The sequence below is a fragment of the Zosterops lateralis genome (genome assembly GCF_965231275.1).
Source record: "Zosterops lateralis genome assembly, chromosome: 2".
NCBI lineage: Eukaryota > Metazoa > Chordata > Aves > Passeriformes > Zosteropidae > Zosterops > Zosterops lateralis.
The window spans coordinates 68928132-68948208 of record NC_139763.1 but is presented as its reverse complement, the minus strand read 5'-3'; the positions used below and the strand labels follow the sequence as shown (position 1 = coordinate 68948208).

At 36.4% G+C, this 20077-nt stretch overlaps 1 protein-coding gene across 6 annotated transcripts in view; it reads left to right on the top strand.

The window, feature by feature from the left end:
• FRY (FRY microtubule binding protein) overlaps nucleotides 1–20077 on the top strand; it is a 182291-nt gene that overhangs the window by 68909 nt on the left and 93305 nt on the right. For all 6 annotated transcript variants that reach the window (XM_083854733.1, XM_083854732.1, XM_083854731.1 and 3 more), the window contains 10 exons: nucleotides 6829–6968; nucleotides 8894–8984; nucleotides 9369–9448; nucleotides 9564–9644; nucleotides 11180–11348; nucleotides 13663–13755; nucleotides 13850–13948; nucleotides 16402–16503; nucleotides 18946–19049; nucleotides 19529–19637. In XM_083854733.1, the coding sequence (XP_083710859.1) occupies nucleotides 6829–6968; nucleotides 8894–8984; nucleotides 9369–9448; nucleotides 9564–9644; nucleotides 11180–11348; nucleotides 13663–13755; nucleotides 13850–13948; nucleotides 16402–16503; nucleotides 18946–19049; nucleotides 19529–19637 (1068 nt within the window). The remainder of the gene's footprint in view (nucleotides 1–6828; nucleotides 6969–8893; nucleotides 8985–9368; nucleotides 9449–9563; nucleotides 9645–11179; nucleotides 11349–13662; nucleotides 13756–13849; nucleotides 13949–16401; nucleotides 16504–18945; nucleotides 19050–19528; nucleotides 19638–20077) is intronic.

Sequence of the window (20077 nt, the reverse complement as noted above, 5' to 3'; positions counted from 1 at the left end):
TGAGTATTCTCTACCTGCCTCATGAAATTCTTTGTGCTATTCTGACTTTAATTTTATATACAGATTCTTTTCCTTCCTGTGGGAAGAATGTTACACTCAAATGGGAAAGTAAAACAAATTAAGCCAATTGGATGCAAACCTTGTGATTCTGTTCCTGCAGTGCATTAAAAAAACTCATAATGAGTGGCCGTGATTTGATTAAATATTTATGGTTTAGCAAATTTTGGCCCTTTAAAAGGAAGAGTTGGAAGACTAATACTTCTCCTAGTTATTGGTAAGCAGACAGAAAATTGAGTAATTAAGTCAAAATCATTTAATGAAAACAGCAAAAGCTTCCTAGAGTGAAACAACTGTGTGTTTACTGCTGTAGCAATTTACTCGAAATGCAGGCAGGAGAAAAAAAAACAGATGCAGACCAAACACCAAGGTAAATTTTTGTTATATATGACATTCATATATTTTTCTGTCCACATATCTGAAGTCCTACCTATGTGCAGAGTTGATAGAAAAGTACAGTGGTGAGATTGACTTAGATGTCTTGTCAGAAAACCTTGCTTTCAGTTGCTTGAAATTTTTAGCTATTTAAGCTGAAATTTTCAGAATTTGTCAGCCTCAGGCCAGTTTGCTGGCATTGTTTCCTTTTTCAGTTTTCACATTGTTTTCTACTTATATAGCATTATCATTTTGAGATGTTCTGGTGCTCCTGGGATTGATGTAGGCCTGTGATCAGCAAATGGGACCTGAAACTGGCTTACAAGCCCATTTTCAAGAACATGGTTCATACTTACCAAAATTATTTTAGTTCTGCTAAATCCATACAGTCATAGAATAGTTTTGATTGTATTCAAATAGTTTGCATTCAGTTTTGTAGTGCACAATACAGATTTGATAGAACTGAGCTAGAGTAGAGACAGGAAGACAGAGCAAAATGTCTTTCTTTACCTGGCATGTTTCACTCACTAGATTATATGAGTACACTGCATTATAAAGCTGTTTTTCAAATGATAACATGTCAGAAGTATAAAGCTGTCATGAAAGTATGGATAATAAAATGAAGGTGTGGTCTGCCTGGGAAGATCTGAAGATCCTGATGTGACATGGTACCAAAACCCAAGTAAGAAGGCATGTGCTTTTGAGTGAAACCACTCAAGTTTTATTTTTGACGTTAACTCAAGTATTTAAAGAGTCTATGGGATGAAGGAGGACCAAGTTAGTAATCCCTTACTTCCCTTTTCCAGTTAGGGTGCAGAAAGCTTTGGTGTTTATTTCTGAAACCCATAAAGTCATCTAGCAAAATCAAAAAAGCAGCCGTGACATTCCTGGCATTTTTACTATAGAAATGAAGGGGAGAAAGAAGGAGAATCCCCTTGAACAAAATTCTTTAAGGAGTGTCTAACGATTTTTACTTTCAGTTTTAGGGCATGTAAGTGCAGACTGTCAAAGGAACCTAGTTTTCTTTCTTGTGACATAATTAAAATTATCTCTATTCAATTTGAGTGAAATTGATAAGTAATGCTGAAGTGAGTAGGTCACTATCACTTTAAAATAACTGAGCTCAATCTTCTAACAATTAATTAAAAAGCAACAAAAATAAGGCATGACCTGATTTAAAACTTGCTTTATGCGAGTCAGCTTCAGAGATGGAAAAAAACAGCCCAAAAAGTAACTTAACAATGAGCAGAATGGCACTTTTACTACCCAAAGTAATCAGAATCCAGTTTAGCACTGAAACCCCTGAACCATTTGAAATGGCTGTGAAAGCATTGCTTACTACCCCTGAATAGTTCTCTCTGGCTCTCTGAGAACCAGCATTTTTTCCTGGCCATTCTTAAACACCATTTCAGGAATATTGGTTGTGATGGTGGTGATGGATCCAGTGTCTGGAAACCTGACTGGGCCAGGGCTGTTTCTCTCCACACAGGTGTAGTCAGTGTCTCCTGTTAGGCAGACAGCATGTCTGGCTGCCAGTTGCATCATCCTCCTTGAAAAAATAATAGGATCTTGAGCAATGTAAGAAGTGATGATACTTATCCTGACTTGCCGAGTGTCTCACCATTGGCCCAACAAACTGCATTCCTTGCACTTGACTGTGTTTTCCTTTCTAGGTGGGCATGTGTATAAAGAAAATATATACAGGAAATTGTGTAGTTTTTTTCATATGGTTTTAAATATTTTCATGGTATATTTGAAATCATGTTTTGAAAGACCTTGATTAGACAACTCGAGTTGCCTATTGGCAAAGAGTGTTACAGCTCCAGTATTAGCATGCTCTTTGTCCTCAGTTACAGAAATGTTATTAAACATTGTACTAGTGAACTATGACTTAAACTTCCTATTACAGGAAACCATAAAGTTGCAGTACATGAAAAGATCAAAAGCTAGCAAAAACCCATAATTCTCCAAGAGGGTTATCCTCACCTAAGGAAACATTTTTATTACTCTTTTCTCAGCCTCTACTAATGTATCATTTGTTCTTACCACGGTGTATAAATGTTCCATGAACTGACAACACTGGAGGCAGAAGAAGGGCACTGTGTAATCTTGGACTGAGCTACAGGCTGCTTTCCATATAAAAACAAAATTAATGTAGTGTTTTGGTCATGGAAGTGAAAATTTAACAGGGAGGCTTAGTTTTCGTGTGAAGCTATCTATCTGAGGTGCCTGTTGCAGAAGTTTCAGCATAAACTGCACAAAAGCTTATTCTTGTTACAGTTTTAGTGATCTCTTCTTAGATGTGCACTAGGTTGGAGACTACAACCTAGTTTCATTTAATCTTTTATATACTTTTAGGAGATGAAAACAACAAAAAAAAAATCAGCCAAGGTAAAGGAAACTAAAATGAATAGTAACAATAAGAAAAAACTGGAAAATGCAATAAATAAGACACTAAGCAGCATACTAACAATTAAGTGTCCTTTTTCACAACAGCCTAAATGTGATTAATGATATGCTGATAATGGTTCTTATCCAATATTATTCTTTAGAGGTAGTTAGTTAATACTGATATCATTGTCATTGTAGCAGTACTGCAGTTGGCCACTTTTTTGTTTTCCCTTTCCCTGAGTTTTACACGTTGTTCTTCATCACAACAAAGAGGCACAGGGTAGAGAAAGTATAAGAAATGGTGGTCATGAGGTCATAAAATAACCTTTGGCTCCTGGTCAGAGGTTTGGGTTCAAGCAGGGTATAAAGAAGTACATCTGAAGCCAAAATTAAAGGTAACATCTTCAGAACTGAATTTGCTGTCCACTAAAAATAAATGGGTTTTCATGTAAGCTATTATGCTGTTGGTAAAATAGCTATAAACATTGGTAGTGTATAAGCACGCTAGCTGAAATTACCCATCCACAAAATTATGGTACTAAAAAGTCCTGCTTTCTTTTTTTGTCTCACAAAGCCAAGGCCATTAATGAAAACTGATGAGTTCAGCTTGAATAGTTATCAGTTTTAACCATTTCCAGTGAGATTTAACTTCACAGCATGGTAAAAAAAAAAAAAAGCTTATAACAAAGATGTGAATGAAAATAGATCTCCACAGTCACAAATGCATTCAGCAGCATTGATAGAAAGTGTAAAACCTTACTTGTGCTTGTCTATTGTTTAGAATCTGCATAACAACAATTTGAAGATAAAATATGCAGACATTGTGCAAAAAATAGAGTCACAAGAAATAAACCAAGACTGCAAAAAATGAAGTACTGCAATTCTGATTTTAGTAAAACGGCAATAAAATGTCTATTCAACATACATATTGGCATATGTGGTATAGAAAAATAATGCTGGGCCAAAAAATAATGATACTGTTGGAAACTGGTGCAATTTTGAATGTATTTGATATTAAAGCACATATAAATTTGTTAGTGAAATAAAAAAGGTAATCATATCAATTTGCTGTTAGTTGGAAATATTTCTTATATTTGAATTTTGACAATATAGCAACACTTTTATGAAAGTATATAAATTGTAGTGAGCTGAGCTGAATTTCATTAAATTTAGTCTTGCATTTTAATCCAAAATAAATATTAAGCATTTACATAAAGTATATTTAATGCTCTGTGAGCACAGGTTTTAAACAGCTCCCTACTTGTGCAGCTTTCTTATCCTTAAGCTATACAGTAGGTAGTTCATTTATGATGGAAGAATATGATCATTTGTCCAACAAGGACATATTTGTACATCTGTGCACTCCCTTTCAGGAGCAGCACAGAGCTAGAATTCATCTCACTCCTGGACTTACTTCCAGTAAATGAAAGGGTTGAGTAACCGGCATGCTGGCTAGACTTCCCTCCCTTCCTGTTCCCTGAGAGCCAGGTCTTTTCCCAGTCCACCCTTCCTTCCTGTCTTAAAAGTGCAATGACAGAAAGATTAAAAAAAAAAAAAAAAAAAAAAAAAAAAAAAAAAAAAAAAAAAAAAAAAAAAAAAGCTGTATTGGCCTTTTATCCCAAATGAAGACAGACACTGTAAATTCAGCAGAGCAAGTATGGCATTAGAAGATATAACAGGAATTACTTTGACTTTTTCTGGTGAAATTGTATAGGTGGGATTTTGAGAGCAGCTGTGATAAGTATGTCAGTGAACATGCAGGAAGACCTGCTTGAGACACCTTTTCATTTATAGTTAGATACTGCAATTTCTGAAAAGATATTTAGGTCTATTTGAGGACAGACTTTTTAGTAGGGCCCATAGACATAGGACAAAGGCTAAGGCTTTTAAACTAAAAGAGGGTCAATTTTTACTAACTTAGAAGGAAGATATTTTTTACTGTCATGCTGGAGCAGGTTGCCCAGAGAAGCTGTGGATGCCTCATTCCTGGAAATGTTCAAAGCCAGGGTGGTTGAGGCTTTGATCAGCCTGGTCTAGTGGAAGGTTTCCCTGCCAATGTTAGGGAGGTTGAAACTAGATGGCCATTAAGGTCTCTTCTAACCCAAACCATTTTGTGATTCTGTGATTTTTTGATTCTTTTCTGGTCTTCCCTAGGAAACCCGTTTTCATTGTAATATTTCATCATTAACAAGCAGTGTTGTGCTAGCTTCATAAAAAATTTTGGAAAATAGTAGAGAGAACTGAGTTGGTAGTGAATAGTTTGCCCTGATACCAGGTGATTGGTTTTTTCTGAGTATTTATCTGGAGCCTTAACACTAAAAGGCTTTGGTATAATTGAGCCTGAAGTCCTATAGTAATTCTTTATGAAAGGCCTCCTGTCACTGCTGCAAGCAGTTTCTTCATGATACCTTCCACAGCAAGTCATTTCATATTTCAGGTAATAAAATCTATTGCAAAGACTAGATTGAAAATTTTCTAAAAATACTACTTTTGTGGAAACTTTTAATTTAGCAGGGGCAGTCGTTGTATCTTTCTAAGGCAGCATGTTTAATTTTAGGCCATAGTACCTGAAGAATAATGCTTCATCCTCAAAGTGTCTTATTAACTTTAGTCCACAGCATCACTGTGAATTAGTTAAATCCTGAGGCTGCAAAACTACAAAAGAGATTCAGAGTTACCTATCTCTGAATAGGCTAAGTGTCATCCACAAAAGTTCTCAGTTAAGGCTATAGTAATATTTGAGAATGCTGAGTCTGCCAATATTGCTCTTGTCTTAGTCACAACATTCACACAAGTTTGATGTTAGTGAGACATTAAACTCTATTGTTTGTCCCCAAGCATTGAAACATGCTGACTTAAGTTTAAGCAGATGGATAAACCTGACAGTTAATTACATAATCAGGGTACTTGGCATGTAGTACGCACGTCAGCTCTTCAGTCCTGATACTCAGCACTTTGCAGGATCAAGCCCTGCATGATCTTGAGGTAGTCAAAAATCTCCAGATCACTAATTTCTTCCCTATTTTAAATAGTGGGGTTTTATTTTCTTAGAATGTCCACAAATGCTGTAGCTGGGAACATTCAGTTGCAATACATGTATTATTCTCTTGTATAAATAATGGGAGGTTTTTCCCCCTACTTTTTGATCTTTTCATGTTTTGTAGCTTTTGTTTCCTGTAATAGGATGTTTAAGTCACAGTTCAATCCAACATGTAACATTTCTGTAACTGGTGACATAGTTAATACTGAGTGAGCAGTAATCTCCTTATCCGGTATGTCACTAGAGCTGTTTAATCAGCAACCTCTAAGGAATAATTCTAAACTATTATTTTTTATTTGTGCCCACAAAGACACAAGAAAGTCTAAACGTTCTCCTATATATAAAAGGCAAGTTCTCAGGTGTGTGAGCCTAAGAGTAAGATGCATGGTCAGCTGATTAAAATGACTGCAGAACTTGGGGTGTTTCTCAATATAATCTTGAGTCTCGAGGGAGCATCCAGCAGTCATATATAACCCCTGAAGACAGTACCTCTGATTCATTACTTTTTCTTTCCTTACAATCTGTTTGAACTCAAATCAACTTTGTGTAAAAATCATAATAATCTGCTTGAAGAGCTAGATGATTTTCTGGTATGTCGAAAGATGTTATACAAGATTTTAATCCATTTTAATATCATCAATATAAACACTAGCACCATGCACTCCACTGTTACATTTCTGTTTATGTTTTATAGAATCATAGATTCATTTAGGTTGGAAAAGACTTTTGAGATCATCAAGTTCAGCCACAAACCCAACACTGCCAACTAGAAACACTAAACCATGTTCCTACGTGTCATGTCTGCACATCTTTTTAAGACAGGAAATGCAGAATATTAAGTCACTGCTTGTATCATAGTTGTCAAAAAATGGATGAACAAGAAAGAACAATTGAGTTAGTACTTTTTTTTAAGGAGAAAACTTGAGCAGCATTTCATTTGTTGATTCATTGTATTTTCCCAATAGGTTATAAGCTCAATGAGCTCACTTTCAGAATATTGTCTACCCTCTATCCTGCGCACTTTGTTTGATTGGTATAAAAGGCAAAATGGCATAGAAGATGAATCCCATGAGTACAGACCAAGAACAAGCACTAAATCCAAAAGGTATGATTTTGAATATGCATAATTTATAAATTCTAAGGTAAACTGTGTTACATTTCACCCATCAACTTTTGTGAGGTAGCAGTTGTTTGAAAGTTAAAACTTTTTTCTACTTCTTCCTGGAACTCTTCTCTTGGCTTCTTGATGGGTGGAATCTTTGTGTCTTTCATGTTACACTCCTCATATTTCAAACAACAGTGCTGTTGCAATTGTCTTACTGATATTTTGGATACTTTCATGTCATTTAAATACCAGTTTGTATCAGCTTTATTTACTCAAGTGATTGGGCAATCATTCTGTGCCACTTGGAAGAATTTTTCTTATATAGCATTCTTCTTACACATAAAAAATTCACATATACCTACCCTCAATCCCAAAACTTGAGAATCACAGAGTTTTAGCAACATACCTCTTCAAAGGAACAAGCACACAAAAATAATGATATCAGTAGTTCCTCAGTGATAAGGCAGCAGACTGATCTAGGTTATATTGAGGTCTGACAGTATGGTTCAGGTATATTCTTCAAACTTTGAGTTTTTCTGAATACTTCAGTACTACATTTACACACTTCAATGAAACAGCAGGAGAATCAGCTCTGTCAGACCTGGTGTTCAGAAGTGCATAGGCAATTCTTCACTTTGGGATTCTATTATAACCCAGTAACTACAAAAGGCAGTAGTTGGCTGGAACAAAGGGGTAGGGGCTAGGTTTAGATACCAAGGTAGAAATGAACCTGAATTAGACTCTTTATGTCAGTAGAAGTAGGCAGAATGAAGACACACAGTTCATTAATTAGAATGTCTGCTTTTAGGTGAGATGAATCCTTGCCTTGAATCACTTCTTTCTCTCAAGTTGTTCCACAACTGCCTGCTCGTAAATAGCTGTCTTTAGGAACTCCACCCAAAATTTAGTAGAAAGTCAGTTTAGCAGTGAAACAAGACCACTCTGTCGATTGGGAGTGTTACTAGAAAGACTGTATAACAAGTCCTTTCTCCAGTTAATGTAAAACCAAAGGAAATCAAAATGCAAATAGCTTGCTTCATCACTGATCAAGCCATACTCTTAAATGCCTATTTTATTACAAATACATAAGTACATTTGAAATCACTCAAACTCTTAATGTTTATAAGAATTGTGCCAAATTTACACAAAAATCTCGCTGAAATCATGTTAAATGCTTCAACTGGACTGCAGAACTGTTCCTTTAATGTTTAAGTTTACAAAAAGTACTATCTATTTTATGCTATCTTTTCACTACACTTTGAAACTTTGATCAGTTGATTCAAATAGGTATAATGTTGGTATTTTTATTGGAAGGTATTAATCTCAGACTTTTATTCCTCTTTGTTGTTCTGTACAAGAAATGCATTTTAAAAGTTTGACAAGTATTGCCAAAGTTAAAAATTAACACTGGAAAAGTTTTTAAAAGATAATATAGTTGGTTGTGAATTCTCCATTGGTGCTTTTAAGGCGTTTTTCAAAATTAATGACAAGTCTAAATATGAATTTGATAGCACAAAGTTACATTTGCCTCCAAAGTGTAATTAAGAATGATCTAAATGGTATCATCAGCAAGGAATTTGAAATTAAATCCATTTGTTAGAATACAGAATCCACAAGTTTCCTTGATTTTGGGGGGGTTTGGGGTTTGTTTGTTTTTTATTATTATGGATCTTTTAAAAAAAGAGGGAGGAAATGGGTAAGTGATATTTAAGCACTTGAAAGAACATCACACCAAGAAGTTAGATTTGGTCTGTTTATCTCAGATTTTAAGAACATAACAGTACATTACTTTCTGAGATGCTGGACTGCAGTTTAAAAGGTAGAACACAATTCTCTGTTATCTGTATCTATGTAATTGAAGAAGACATATAATATGAATTATGGCACTTATCCAAAATATTGTATTTCTTGGTTTGATTTTGCAGTGATGAACAGCAGAGGGACTATTTAATGGAGAGAAGAGATCTGGCTATTGATTTTATTTTTTCTTTAGTATTAATAGAAGTTTTGAAACAGGTAGGAGTTCTTAAATTATCCACTAACTAATAAATGATGGCAATTACCAATGCAAGTGAATTTTTGGATTTTTCTTTCTGTTTGCATCTTTAAGATTATAATAAAAACATGAAGTACATCCTGCATGCTTCTTCATTGCTGTCTTTCTTGCACCTGTGTGATACATAACATTCTGTGCTCATACAGACCTTACTTTGCCAAGTCTTTGGAGCTAAAGTATTTCTCTTCAAAATTTAATAAACATTAAATGGCTGGCTCATTTTATCTGTTTTGTTAGCTACATGCTACTTTAACTGATATATTTCTGAATGGATGATATCCATGAGTAATACTAGCACTAGTGTAATATATGTGTACTTGTTATATTTTATTTTGTGTTTTCAGATTCCACTTCATCCTGTAATAGACAGTTTGGTAAATGATGTTATTAACTTGGCTTTCAAGCACTTTAAGTACAAAGAAGGGTAAGGTTTTTTTCGTGCAAAAAATCTTTGAAAAAAATACTTTCTTATAGTTTTAATAGTTGTGGTTTAAACAGTATGTTTTCTCAGCTGAGAATTCTTTCTTGTCTCTTGCTAGGTACCTTGGTCCTAACACTGGAAATATGCACATTGTTGCAGATTTGTATGCAGAAGTAATAGGTGTTCTAGCTCAAGCAAAGTAAGCAAAATTCAGTATATTATTTCCTCCATAAATATGACAAAGTCTACTTGCTTAGCATGTGAATATTCTGATTTTCTCACTTTCTCTAAGTATTCTGTAGGAATAAGTCATTCCAGTTCATTGGCCTTCTATTTATCCAGATGTTCTAGAACATAGGCCTCTAGGGAATCACAGGCTTTCTGCATCTCGTCCAGTGATACTGAATAAATTCAACTCAACTACAGCAGCATTATTTTTCCTATCTCAGCAGTGACGTCTGTAGAAAGCCCAAAGGGCTGAAGAGAGCTATTTTAACTAGTTTTTTTGTAGATTCTATTTTTTTCTTTAGCTGGGCAAACCTATAAATGGCTATCCTCCTACACAGCCACAATATTAAGGCTCTCTGCAGCTATTTCAGCTGAGAACTTAATGCATCCGCTTCTGAACCCTTCATCCTTCTTAGAACAGATGACATGAAACACTTTGTGGGTCAGATCTTAAATTTTGAATCTGAAAACAGTCAAACTCAGGATCTCATGTACTCAATATAACATCTCATCGTACACTTAAACCACCAGCTAAGCAGAGGATGAATTTTACTGCCCTGATGTAATGCTGTCTGTCTCCTGACAGACAACAACTTTGGTGTTGCTGAGGGTGAGTCTCAGCTCTACAAAACCAGTCAGTTTGGCTTGATGTGGCTAAAACAGTTTGAGATTCTGGAAATCATATAAATTCAGCTTAGGTCTTACCTGGGCCTCTAAATTGGCTGGGTCAAATGCAAAAGGAGAAGTTGTGTCTGGATCCAAAGCTTCCAGTTGATTGTCTAAGTTCTGAAGGGCCTTGCTAAGATGTTTCTATTCACTTGGGTTGTCTATCAAAGGGAATAACAAAAGGTTGTTACATGCTATGCCTACCATTAAAAAAATTACATTCTTTCCATTTTGTCTCAAAAGGGGCAGGAGGTGCTGTTGGATGCTCTTTCTATATATCATTTTTATGGACAATGTGTCTCCAAAGACACCTTCAATAGATTTGTGGGGGAGACAAAAAATGATCACAGAGTCCTCTTCCCCAAGTTATTGTAGTTGTTAATGCTTAAGTGTTACTGTAGTGGCTCTTAGAAAAAAACCTGAAGGGACAAAGGCCCTATATGAATATTTTCACAGTTACAATATAAACAATTTCTTTTGAAATTATTACATGTACTTTCAAGATAGCTATCTTCCATCATGGATTTTTGAAAAACATTTGAAGAGGTTATTTAAATGATATTGTTAGCTCTTATGTAAAAGAGGTGCATGGTGATAAAATAATTTGAAAAATATGGTTATCTAAAACTGCTAAGATCAAGCTGTATGCTTCCTTCTCTCAGTTTATTAGAAGTGAAAGCAAGCTAAACAAAAAAAATCTATTCAAATACTGAGTGAAATAGTACTTTTATACAACCTAAGTTTTATCTTCTTTAGATTTTTTTCCCAATTTATATACCTTACAATACATTTCAAATATTGATTTTGAACTTTTTGGAACTAACAAATCTGAATCCATAGATTTCCTGCTGTAAAGAAGAAATTTATGGCCGAGCTAAAAGAGTTGCGGCATAAAGAACAAAGCCCGTATGTCGTTCAAAGCATTATCAGTCTTATAATGGGAATGAAATTCTTTCGCATTAAGATGTACCCCGTGGAGGACTTTGAAGCTTCTCTTCAGTTTATGCAGGTAAAATTCTTAAGTATATAGCTATGGTTTCCCAGACTTTTCTGACTGGCCTAAGCTTTATTTTCCATGTAATATTCTAGGAGATTTTCTGTATGTAATTTCCACATAACCCTACATGTAGCTGCTTTCTGCTTGCTCTGAACCCCTCAGTGCCTGGTGTCTAGAGTGTGTCATGCCATACTTTTCATCAGTCATATACCTCTAGTCCCTACATCTCACCCTCCAGCTGGAAGAGGTTTTGTTCTGTAGACCTCAGCCCTGTCCCACAGCTGTCCCTTGCCCTGTGTCCGTGCCTAGCTGCTCTAAAGTGAATCTTACAATACTGACACTTGTCAGAAAAGAGAGAAACTTCTAATGGAGAAAAAGAGACAGAGAATTGATGCAAAAACTGGATAGAATTTCCTTTGGAGGTACTGTCTTCTTCCACCACTTTCACCTTGCTTGCTGTAAGAGTGCATTCTGTACCCTCCTGGTTTAAAAGTCACTAGTACAGAGTTTGACTACAATGAATGTTTTAAATTAATAGATTACATAATTTTGTGAAAGGCAAGAAATTATTTCATGTTTCAGCATTCTTGCTGGTAATGTACAATTGGTTTTTGTTCCCACTGGCAGGTTCCTTTAGCATAATCTTTCTATTCCCCTGTTTTTTATTCAGATCACCCCCTTGGTTACATGATTTATATCCACTTATCCAGTAAAATAAATGTTTTATATAAACCTCCATGTAAAGATTAGTGTATCAATGGTGTACATGGAGAAAAAAAAAATCAACGTTAGATGCCCACAAGTAAGGGTTTGGCATTGGAATGCACATATACAGGCAAACAGGCACACTGAGCTGCTTTTTTAAGTCCTGAACCGGAAGCACATTCTATTTCAGCTTTGCAATATATTCTAAACCATATTTAATCGCATATTTAAGACATATTTCACAACACAGAAACAAATAATTTTTCTCCTTACCTTACTCTTAATTATGAAGACATGTACTAGTATGTGTCAACTTAGTTTAAGTTATACAGAGCTGCCAAAAAACCAAAGTAATGTGTGTTCAGTGCACTAAACTTGATGAGTGAATGATGTTGTGATTCAGCTTTATCCAGTGTTCAATACTTTTAAAATCTGTGGTAAAACTTCTATGTAGTAAAACTGAAATTTGGATCTCTACCTTCCCCTGCTACAATATCTCAGTACTAAATGAATTCTTATATTTACTACTTTGCATCATAAAAAGCACTGTGCATATAGGAAAACCTTGTGGTCACTTTGGCAAAGTACATTTCACCTCTTTGGGCAGTTTGTCTGTTTGAGTCTCTCCATGCAGCGTTTCATCTGAAGTCTCTGTCACAGCAGTGCTCCTGTAGTCGAGAGAGGCTCTTTCAAAAGGGGTGAGCTGATTTCAGGAATGAGCTCCAGGAGAGCCTGTCTTCCCCCAAAGAGTGCAGAAGCACCTCATGAAGTCTGGTGCGAGTGACTGAAGCCATGTGTTGTATAATCCTGTTAGCATGCAGGAAAAAATACGTGTGATCTGAGGTGTAAACTGCTCTGCATGACTGTGAAGGAAAAATGGTCAGTAGGGACCTTCCTTGTACAGTCAGGGGCTGTTTGTGCCTTGGACTTGGATAAAAAGTAGCTGGGGCAATAGGATTTGTCATTCTCAGAGAAGTTGTAGACACAAGTGGGTGGATGCTTATCTCCTCTCCACTTCCTGAGAAACACAGCTGTCTGGAGAGTAGCTCGCTGCATGTTTAGGACAAAGTCTGCTTTATTTTTTTCTTAATCCCCAGTTGCAGCCTGGAAACTGTCCTCACATAGCACAATTCCATATTGACCCTCAATATGCAATGAATTCTAGCAATGAAATATTTACCATAACATTGTTCATTGCCCTGTGTATCTTACCAGAAAATTGCATTCCTTTTCTGGCCTCTCAAAGCATTGTATAAAGCAGTCCATGTTGACAATTAGTTTTGCTCCTGAAGATACACACAGGGAAGGCATGAGGTCAGCCCCTGAGTCCAACTCCATTTCTAGTCCAAAACACCACCAGGCACAGCTGGAGTCTGTGGAGACTTTCTGGATTAGAGTAACAGCTCCTTGATCTTGACTTATGTCCTGCTTTGTGCTTGCTGCAAAATGCAGATTTAGAAGTTAAGAGGCAAATGTTTTCAGTGGGATTTGCAGGATAAAAATAGTCACTGACACGTGATACGCATTGAGCAAATGTTCAGAGGTCTTTATTCCAGCTATTCCAGCTTTATTCCAGCTATATGCAATTGATGTTTCTTGTATTTTTTTTTTTATTATTTAGGAATGTGCACATTATTTCCTTGAAGTTAAAGACAAAGATATCAAGCATGCACTGGCAGGACTGTTTGTCGAAATTCTTGTCCCCGTAGCTGCTGTGAGTTTATTTTTGATGTTATTTGCATAACTTTTTTAAATTAGATAAAACAGCTTGGGAAATAGTGTTTTACTATCATGAAATTTTCTTTTAGGCTGTTAAAAATGAAGTGAATGTCCCCTGTCTGAGGAACTTCGTTGAAAGCCTGTATGATACAACGCTTGAACTTTCATCACGAAAGAAACACTCCTTGGTTAGTAACCCTAAGAAGCAGAGCTTAAAATTCTTTGTCACAAATATTTCTGAGCAAGACTCTTGGGAAATTGCCAAATGTTTTATTTACATTTGGCTATAACCAATACATTTCCATTTGCGGGGAAGATTACTGTGTTTCCAGAAAATAAGTGTACTTCTTTTACTCATATTATGATCTAAATTAGTCTGAATCAAAGATGTTGTCAGCTTCTGGTCCTGTGATTATTAAATGGTTAGGTTTTCTCATAGTTGTTATGTGTAAACATTAGGAGAAGAGGAGAAATAATAGAGTTCACTTCTTGTCAAGCGAGAACAAATGAGGCATGTGGGAACAACTCTCAGGGGCCTTAAATAATACATTGTAGGAAGGAAAAAATGTATAACACATGCCCTTTTAAATCCATAACTTGGCTACTGTGTAGCTCCCTATTTCATCCTTTTTTATGTGTGAGATGAACAGTGGCACTGCAGTGTATTTTTGGAATCATGAGTTGATCTGAATTAAATGAGGATCTGAGTCAGTTTGATGCTGGCTGCCTTAAGCAGTCTGTCTCTCCAACTGGGTCAGCGCCCGTCAGCACTGTGGCATTAGCTAATTCATTTTGAAGTCTTGGACCTTTTAAGTAAAGAAAGTTTGTCATTTGTCCTCCCTCATTCTAGGGAAAAGTCAAAAAGACTTCCCTGTTTCCAGTTCTTTCGGCAAATGCTGGTCACTGGCGCTAGTGAAACTGCTGGGAGGACTGCAGGAGTGTGCTTGAGCTCTCTGCCTGTTACAGCATTCCCAGGGGACAGTCAGAACAACCCTTAGGGCACAGTCCTGATCCAGTTTGAATTAGTGGGAGGCTTGAGATGGATTTCTGGTTTCACTCTGCTTGTGCTTGTGTGGCTCTGTTCCACTCTACCGAGTTAATAAAACATTGTTGGAACTGCAGCAGGGTAGAGCTTTTCTGTACAGTTTTTGCATTAAATAGAACTTCCCAAACTGTGGCCATACTTGCCAAAGTCAATACTACATTCTTGAGAAAGGATTGCACAGCTGGGCTTTTGCATTTGATTGCTTGTCTACACATAGCACACTGGAGGCTACATAGTTAAAAGTGGCAAAATAGAATAGATTCTTGTGAGGGTGTGATTAGAAATACAAACATTGCAAGGAGGAGGAGGAGGAGGGGAAAGGCAAACAGTTGACAAAAATAGCTCCAGTATGTATTTCCAGGCTTCCAGGAAAAAAAGCACACTCCTTAAAGTCTGAACTGGACCAAGATCAGTGTTTGGTGAATCCATGGACTCACTGTGCAGACAGGATAGACGAATTCATCTTGCTTCATTTTCTAAAAGGACCTCATATAAGTTAGTTACCAAGGTTCTCTTGGTAGTGAATGGAGAGAATTAGGAAATTCCAGGAGAAAGTTTATCTTCCCTCCTAGGGATCTTCCTTAGGATGGGTTGTAACACTCTTGGGACGTTACTAAACTCTGTGATCCAATCAAGTAGTATACCACTGTACAGTGAGAAAGTATTCTGTGAGAGGACTTCAATTTTCCTGTCCCATATGTATTTTGGACATGAAGATTATAAAAATAAAATTAATGTACATTTGCCATTTGATCAAGAAATTAACCTAGCTATAGGTAGTTGGTGTTACATGTTACTGGAACAGAAGCTGAGATTTATGGTGTATTTATACTTTGAGCTGTGACTGAAGTTAGAATTTAGAGATAATTTTTTGAATAATTCATTTTATTTTTGACTAACACCTTTTAAGTCCTGACTGTGTTTATTAGCATTACAACTGAAACCTTAGTCTTCTTGAAATAGTAGAGTCAGTTTCAAAATTATTAGGTGCATTTTAGCTTATTTTTTTAGTGTAACATTTACAAATGTTAAAGTAAGTGTTGACAAAGAGACTGGGTTCTGGTATTTTAACTTCTTTGTTCTTCTTTGCTTCTTTTTATTTTTCTCTTCACAAGCTGTAACTCCCAGCAGATCCAGGCCTTCCCTGTATTTTAACACAATTCTTTAGGGTGTTTGACGTGTCTCTTGGTAAATATTGTGACTGCAGATTTTGAGGAGTAATATTCATCTGATTCACAAGTTCCAACAATCTCTGTGTGTCCTGTTGTTGTAATAATAAAGTTCTGTTATTTCCATGCTTTCATTTCTCAGCAAACTGAGAGAACTTAGCCCTGAGAGTCTGTAAAATTGTGCCCTACCTTACACTGCTATGAGTACACATTTGGTTGGTTTTAGTTCATCCGTGAAATGTATCTGTAGCAGCTTTAGAGAAAGCTCCTTTTAAATAGCACTACTTACAAATGTGTTTATGTTGGCTAACTTGTATTGCACGAAATGGAGGAGTTAGAACTTCAGGTTTACGGTAGCTCTATTAAGTTAGTTTTGTGTTGTGTAGACATGCAACTAACACTGTATTGACATCGATTTCCTGTTTAGGCTTTGTACCCCTTGGTAACATGCCTACTTTGTGTCAGTCAGAAGCAGTTCTTCTTAAATAGATGGCATATTTTCCTCAACAATTGCCTTTCCAATCTCAAGGTTAGTATCTCCTGGTTTTAATATTGTATTCAGTACATGCTGTTGATCTGTTGCATAGCCTTTTTAGGTAAATGTGCTGAGTTATTGTTATTATCTGATTCCATACATAATTTTATTCCTGACAGGACAAGTTCTTTAACTGTGGAGGTTTCTTCAATAGCAAAAAAGTATTCTTGGGCCTAGTTTGAATTTTTGCTGTTCCTCTAACTCAAACCAAGCCTATAGAACACCTGTGAAACAGAAAAAATTGCTGATGTGTTATTAGGTTGAGTAACATACCAAAACTGACCTAGTAGTAACTTGCTTTTTTAATTGGAAACAAAATACTTGCTATTACTTTTTCAAAATGGAACTACTTGTAGGACACTGGTTCAATTTCTTGTTTCACTCATGGTAAATGTTTGCATTACAAAAACCCTAAACTGTTTCAAGTTTTTTCCTCTGCATAGCCATTCTTATTCCTTTGCCATTTGTTAGATCTTTGAGGTTTAAGGTTAGCTTTCCAGTGCAATCTGCTGTGGTTTTCAGGCTGCACATACTGTTCAATGCCCATGTGCTAGTTATCATTATGCCCATGTGCCTTTTACTTTTGCAATAACTCATGTCCCATGCCATCCTAAAACTACATCCCTGTGAAAGGATGGCCCTTTATAGGGCTCTCAGATTAATGTGGTAGCGTTAATTCAATCTTTACTTCGGGGAGCAAGTAAGGTTGCTGAATATGTGGCTAAAGTAAGAAAGTGGTTGACCACTCCTTCCCAGTACAGAGAAAGGGATGCAATCTTTTCACCAGACAGGCTGGCACCTCAAAACCCAAGCCAAACTCACACAGCTGGAGGAAGAGCTGGAAATCCATCCCTCAGAGGGAGAGTTGTGCACATCAACACCATGAACATGCCCATAATGTCCCTGGAAAAAGCCCAATCTTAGGCTTTTTATCATCTTCCTCTTATTCCTGTTTCTGCCATGCAGCTTGCTGTTCTGGCTAAAAACTGGTCTACTGTTTTTTGAAAACTCCAATGATACTGGTCTCAGCCCTATTCTCCTCCCTCTTTCTCAATGGCCCTCACCACTGACTATATCATCACTGGGATATTTGGACTTTTGCTAACAGATAGCTTCCTCTTCTGCTACACAGCCTCTTGTACCTTAATTCAGTTAGCCACAGCCTGCTGTTTTCTTGAAAGCTTTGGAATAAGAATAAATTTTGATAAAGGTACTTCCTCACCTGTTGAAGAAATAAAATTCTTAGGTTTGAATTGTACAAGGCTTGACATGATTATACTTACGGAAAATGGATTGAAAGTAAACAGGTTAGTAAACAAATTGATTGTAATGGATTTTATTTTTTATAATCCTGCAGTGATTAATATGCCAAGTAAACTTTGGCATTCCTTTTACTACTTGTTCTAAACATGTGCAACAACCATTGTATGCTGCTATAATAAACAAAAAAAGTTTTCTGTCCATATCAAAATTTATTGCATAAAACGTGTAGTCAATGAGTTAAATGGAAATTGGAGCCCAAAAACTGTTTCTATTCCTAAGCTTGTGACAGATGCCATGTTGAAAGTTGAAGTCGTCTCCCATTTCACTGGCAAATTGTCTTCCCACCATTTTGCAGGACCCAGACCAGTACACATACAGGAATTACTGATGGCATCAGTTGCAGTTTCTTTGATCAAACTGCAGTCTTTGATCCGTGACTTAACATTTGTCTGCCAAAAATATCTCAGATTTTTGCCAAGGAGATTTGCCCTGTGGGCCAGGCAAACCTTATCTCAGGTCAAAGTGTACTGGACTCCTTCAAAGTTTAACCCAGCAGATGGCTCAGCATGTGGGAGACCATCTGACTGGGCTGCACTTACAACTGCCACAGAAACAGAAAACTGCATATGACTGAAGAGACCCAAAGACAGTCCTGAACTGGTTTCTAAAAATGAAAAGCAATCAGATAGATAAACCAGTTCAGTCCAGCTGATCACAGATGCCATGTTAATCAGGCCAGCCTAAGCATCCACAGATTTTTGTCCTTTCACTTTTGAGTATGTGTGGTACATTCCTTTGTCTGTTCTTCATACCAGGCTGCCACCATAGGACAACAAATTTTGAACTGGTGTAATCTACTGAATAGGAGGTTTTCTTTTCATAGTAAAATTGTGGGGGTTTTCAAACAGAGATTTTTAATTGTAACATGTATCTAATTTAACTAACTTGATACTTGGGTTTTTCAATGACCTAAGTAATAACAGGAGCAGGTCGTATGCACGAGCATCCTACAGCTACAGAAATGGAGCACTGAGCAGTTGTGAGGCTCTATCTTTTTATAGTTTCATTATTAAAATGCATTTTAATAATGTGTTCACCTTGGCATCCATTAAGTATAGAACTTCCCTGCTAATTTGGGCCTGAAGTTTTTTATTCTGTGATGTATTTCTCTAGAATAAGGACCCAAAAATGGCTCGAGTTGCACTGGAATCTCTGTACAGACTACTGTGGGTTTACATGATCAGAATTAAATGTGAAAGCAACACAGCTACCCAAAGGTAAAATGCTTTATTTGCAATGAAAATCCATTTTAGTGTGGATGTTGCCAGTGAAGAGGTTTTATAGTTCTCCTGAATTCCTTCAAATTGAACCTATTTCTATTGTGAAATAAGAAACTCAACTGTACACAACAAAGTATTGCCTCTTGTGGCACTGCCAGTTGTCCTGTCACCTATAAAAATTGCTGTATAAAATATTTCTGCTTTTGGAAAGATTAGAAGTCACTCCTTCAGTGTAAGTTAAAGTTCAATGTAAGTTAAAAATACTTTTGTAGTGGCCATTGACTGGTTAATTTACTTGTAATATAGTAATGAAATAAAATAATTACACTGAATTTGGAGCAAAGGATCAGAACAAGATACCTCATTACATTTTCATTTCAAAGGAAGTTTTTTCTGGGGTCTTTCTAAATGGAGTGTCATGCTAAATGAAGGTCTGCAAGGTCCAAAAATGTCTAATGTTTCTTTTTCTTTCACAGTCGACTTATTACTATTGTCACAACCCTTTTCCCAAAAGGATCTCGTGGTGTTGTGCCAAGAGATATGCCTCTAAACATCTTTGTGAAGATAATACAGTTTATTGCACAGGTATGGGAGAGCCATGCATATATCTTTCCATATAACGGACAACTTATTTTCTCAATAACAAACTAACAAATAAATAAACTTCTAAATTTTTGCAACATGGTTGACATTATCTTTCATGCAGGGAATGATGACATTATTGACTGAGCTGGGGCAAACTTTTGAACAACAGTTTTTGATTAACATCATTCCATTGAGAATAGATTCAAATGTGTTCACTTCAAGTCACATATTTTAAAAATTAAGTTTTTTAAATTTCCAGCAAGCCAAAAAATGCTCTGACATACTCTGACTGTCAATAAAGTTCGAAATAATAGGCCATGTTGCATCCTAAAACTGAATCATCCCTGCTGCATAGGACAAAAAGTTGCACTGCTTTCAAAGCATTAAGTCAGATGTCAACCAGGTTCAGCATGGAGTTGACACAGGTAGTTTTCATCAGT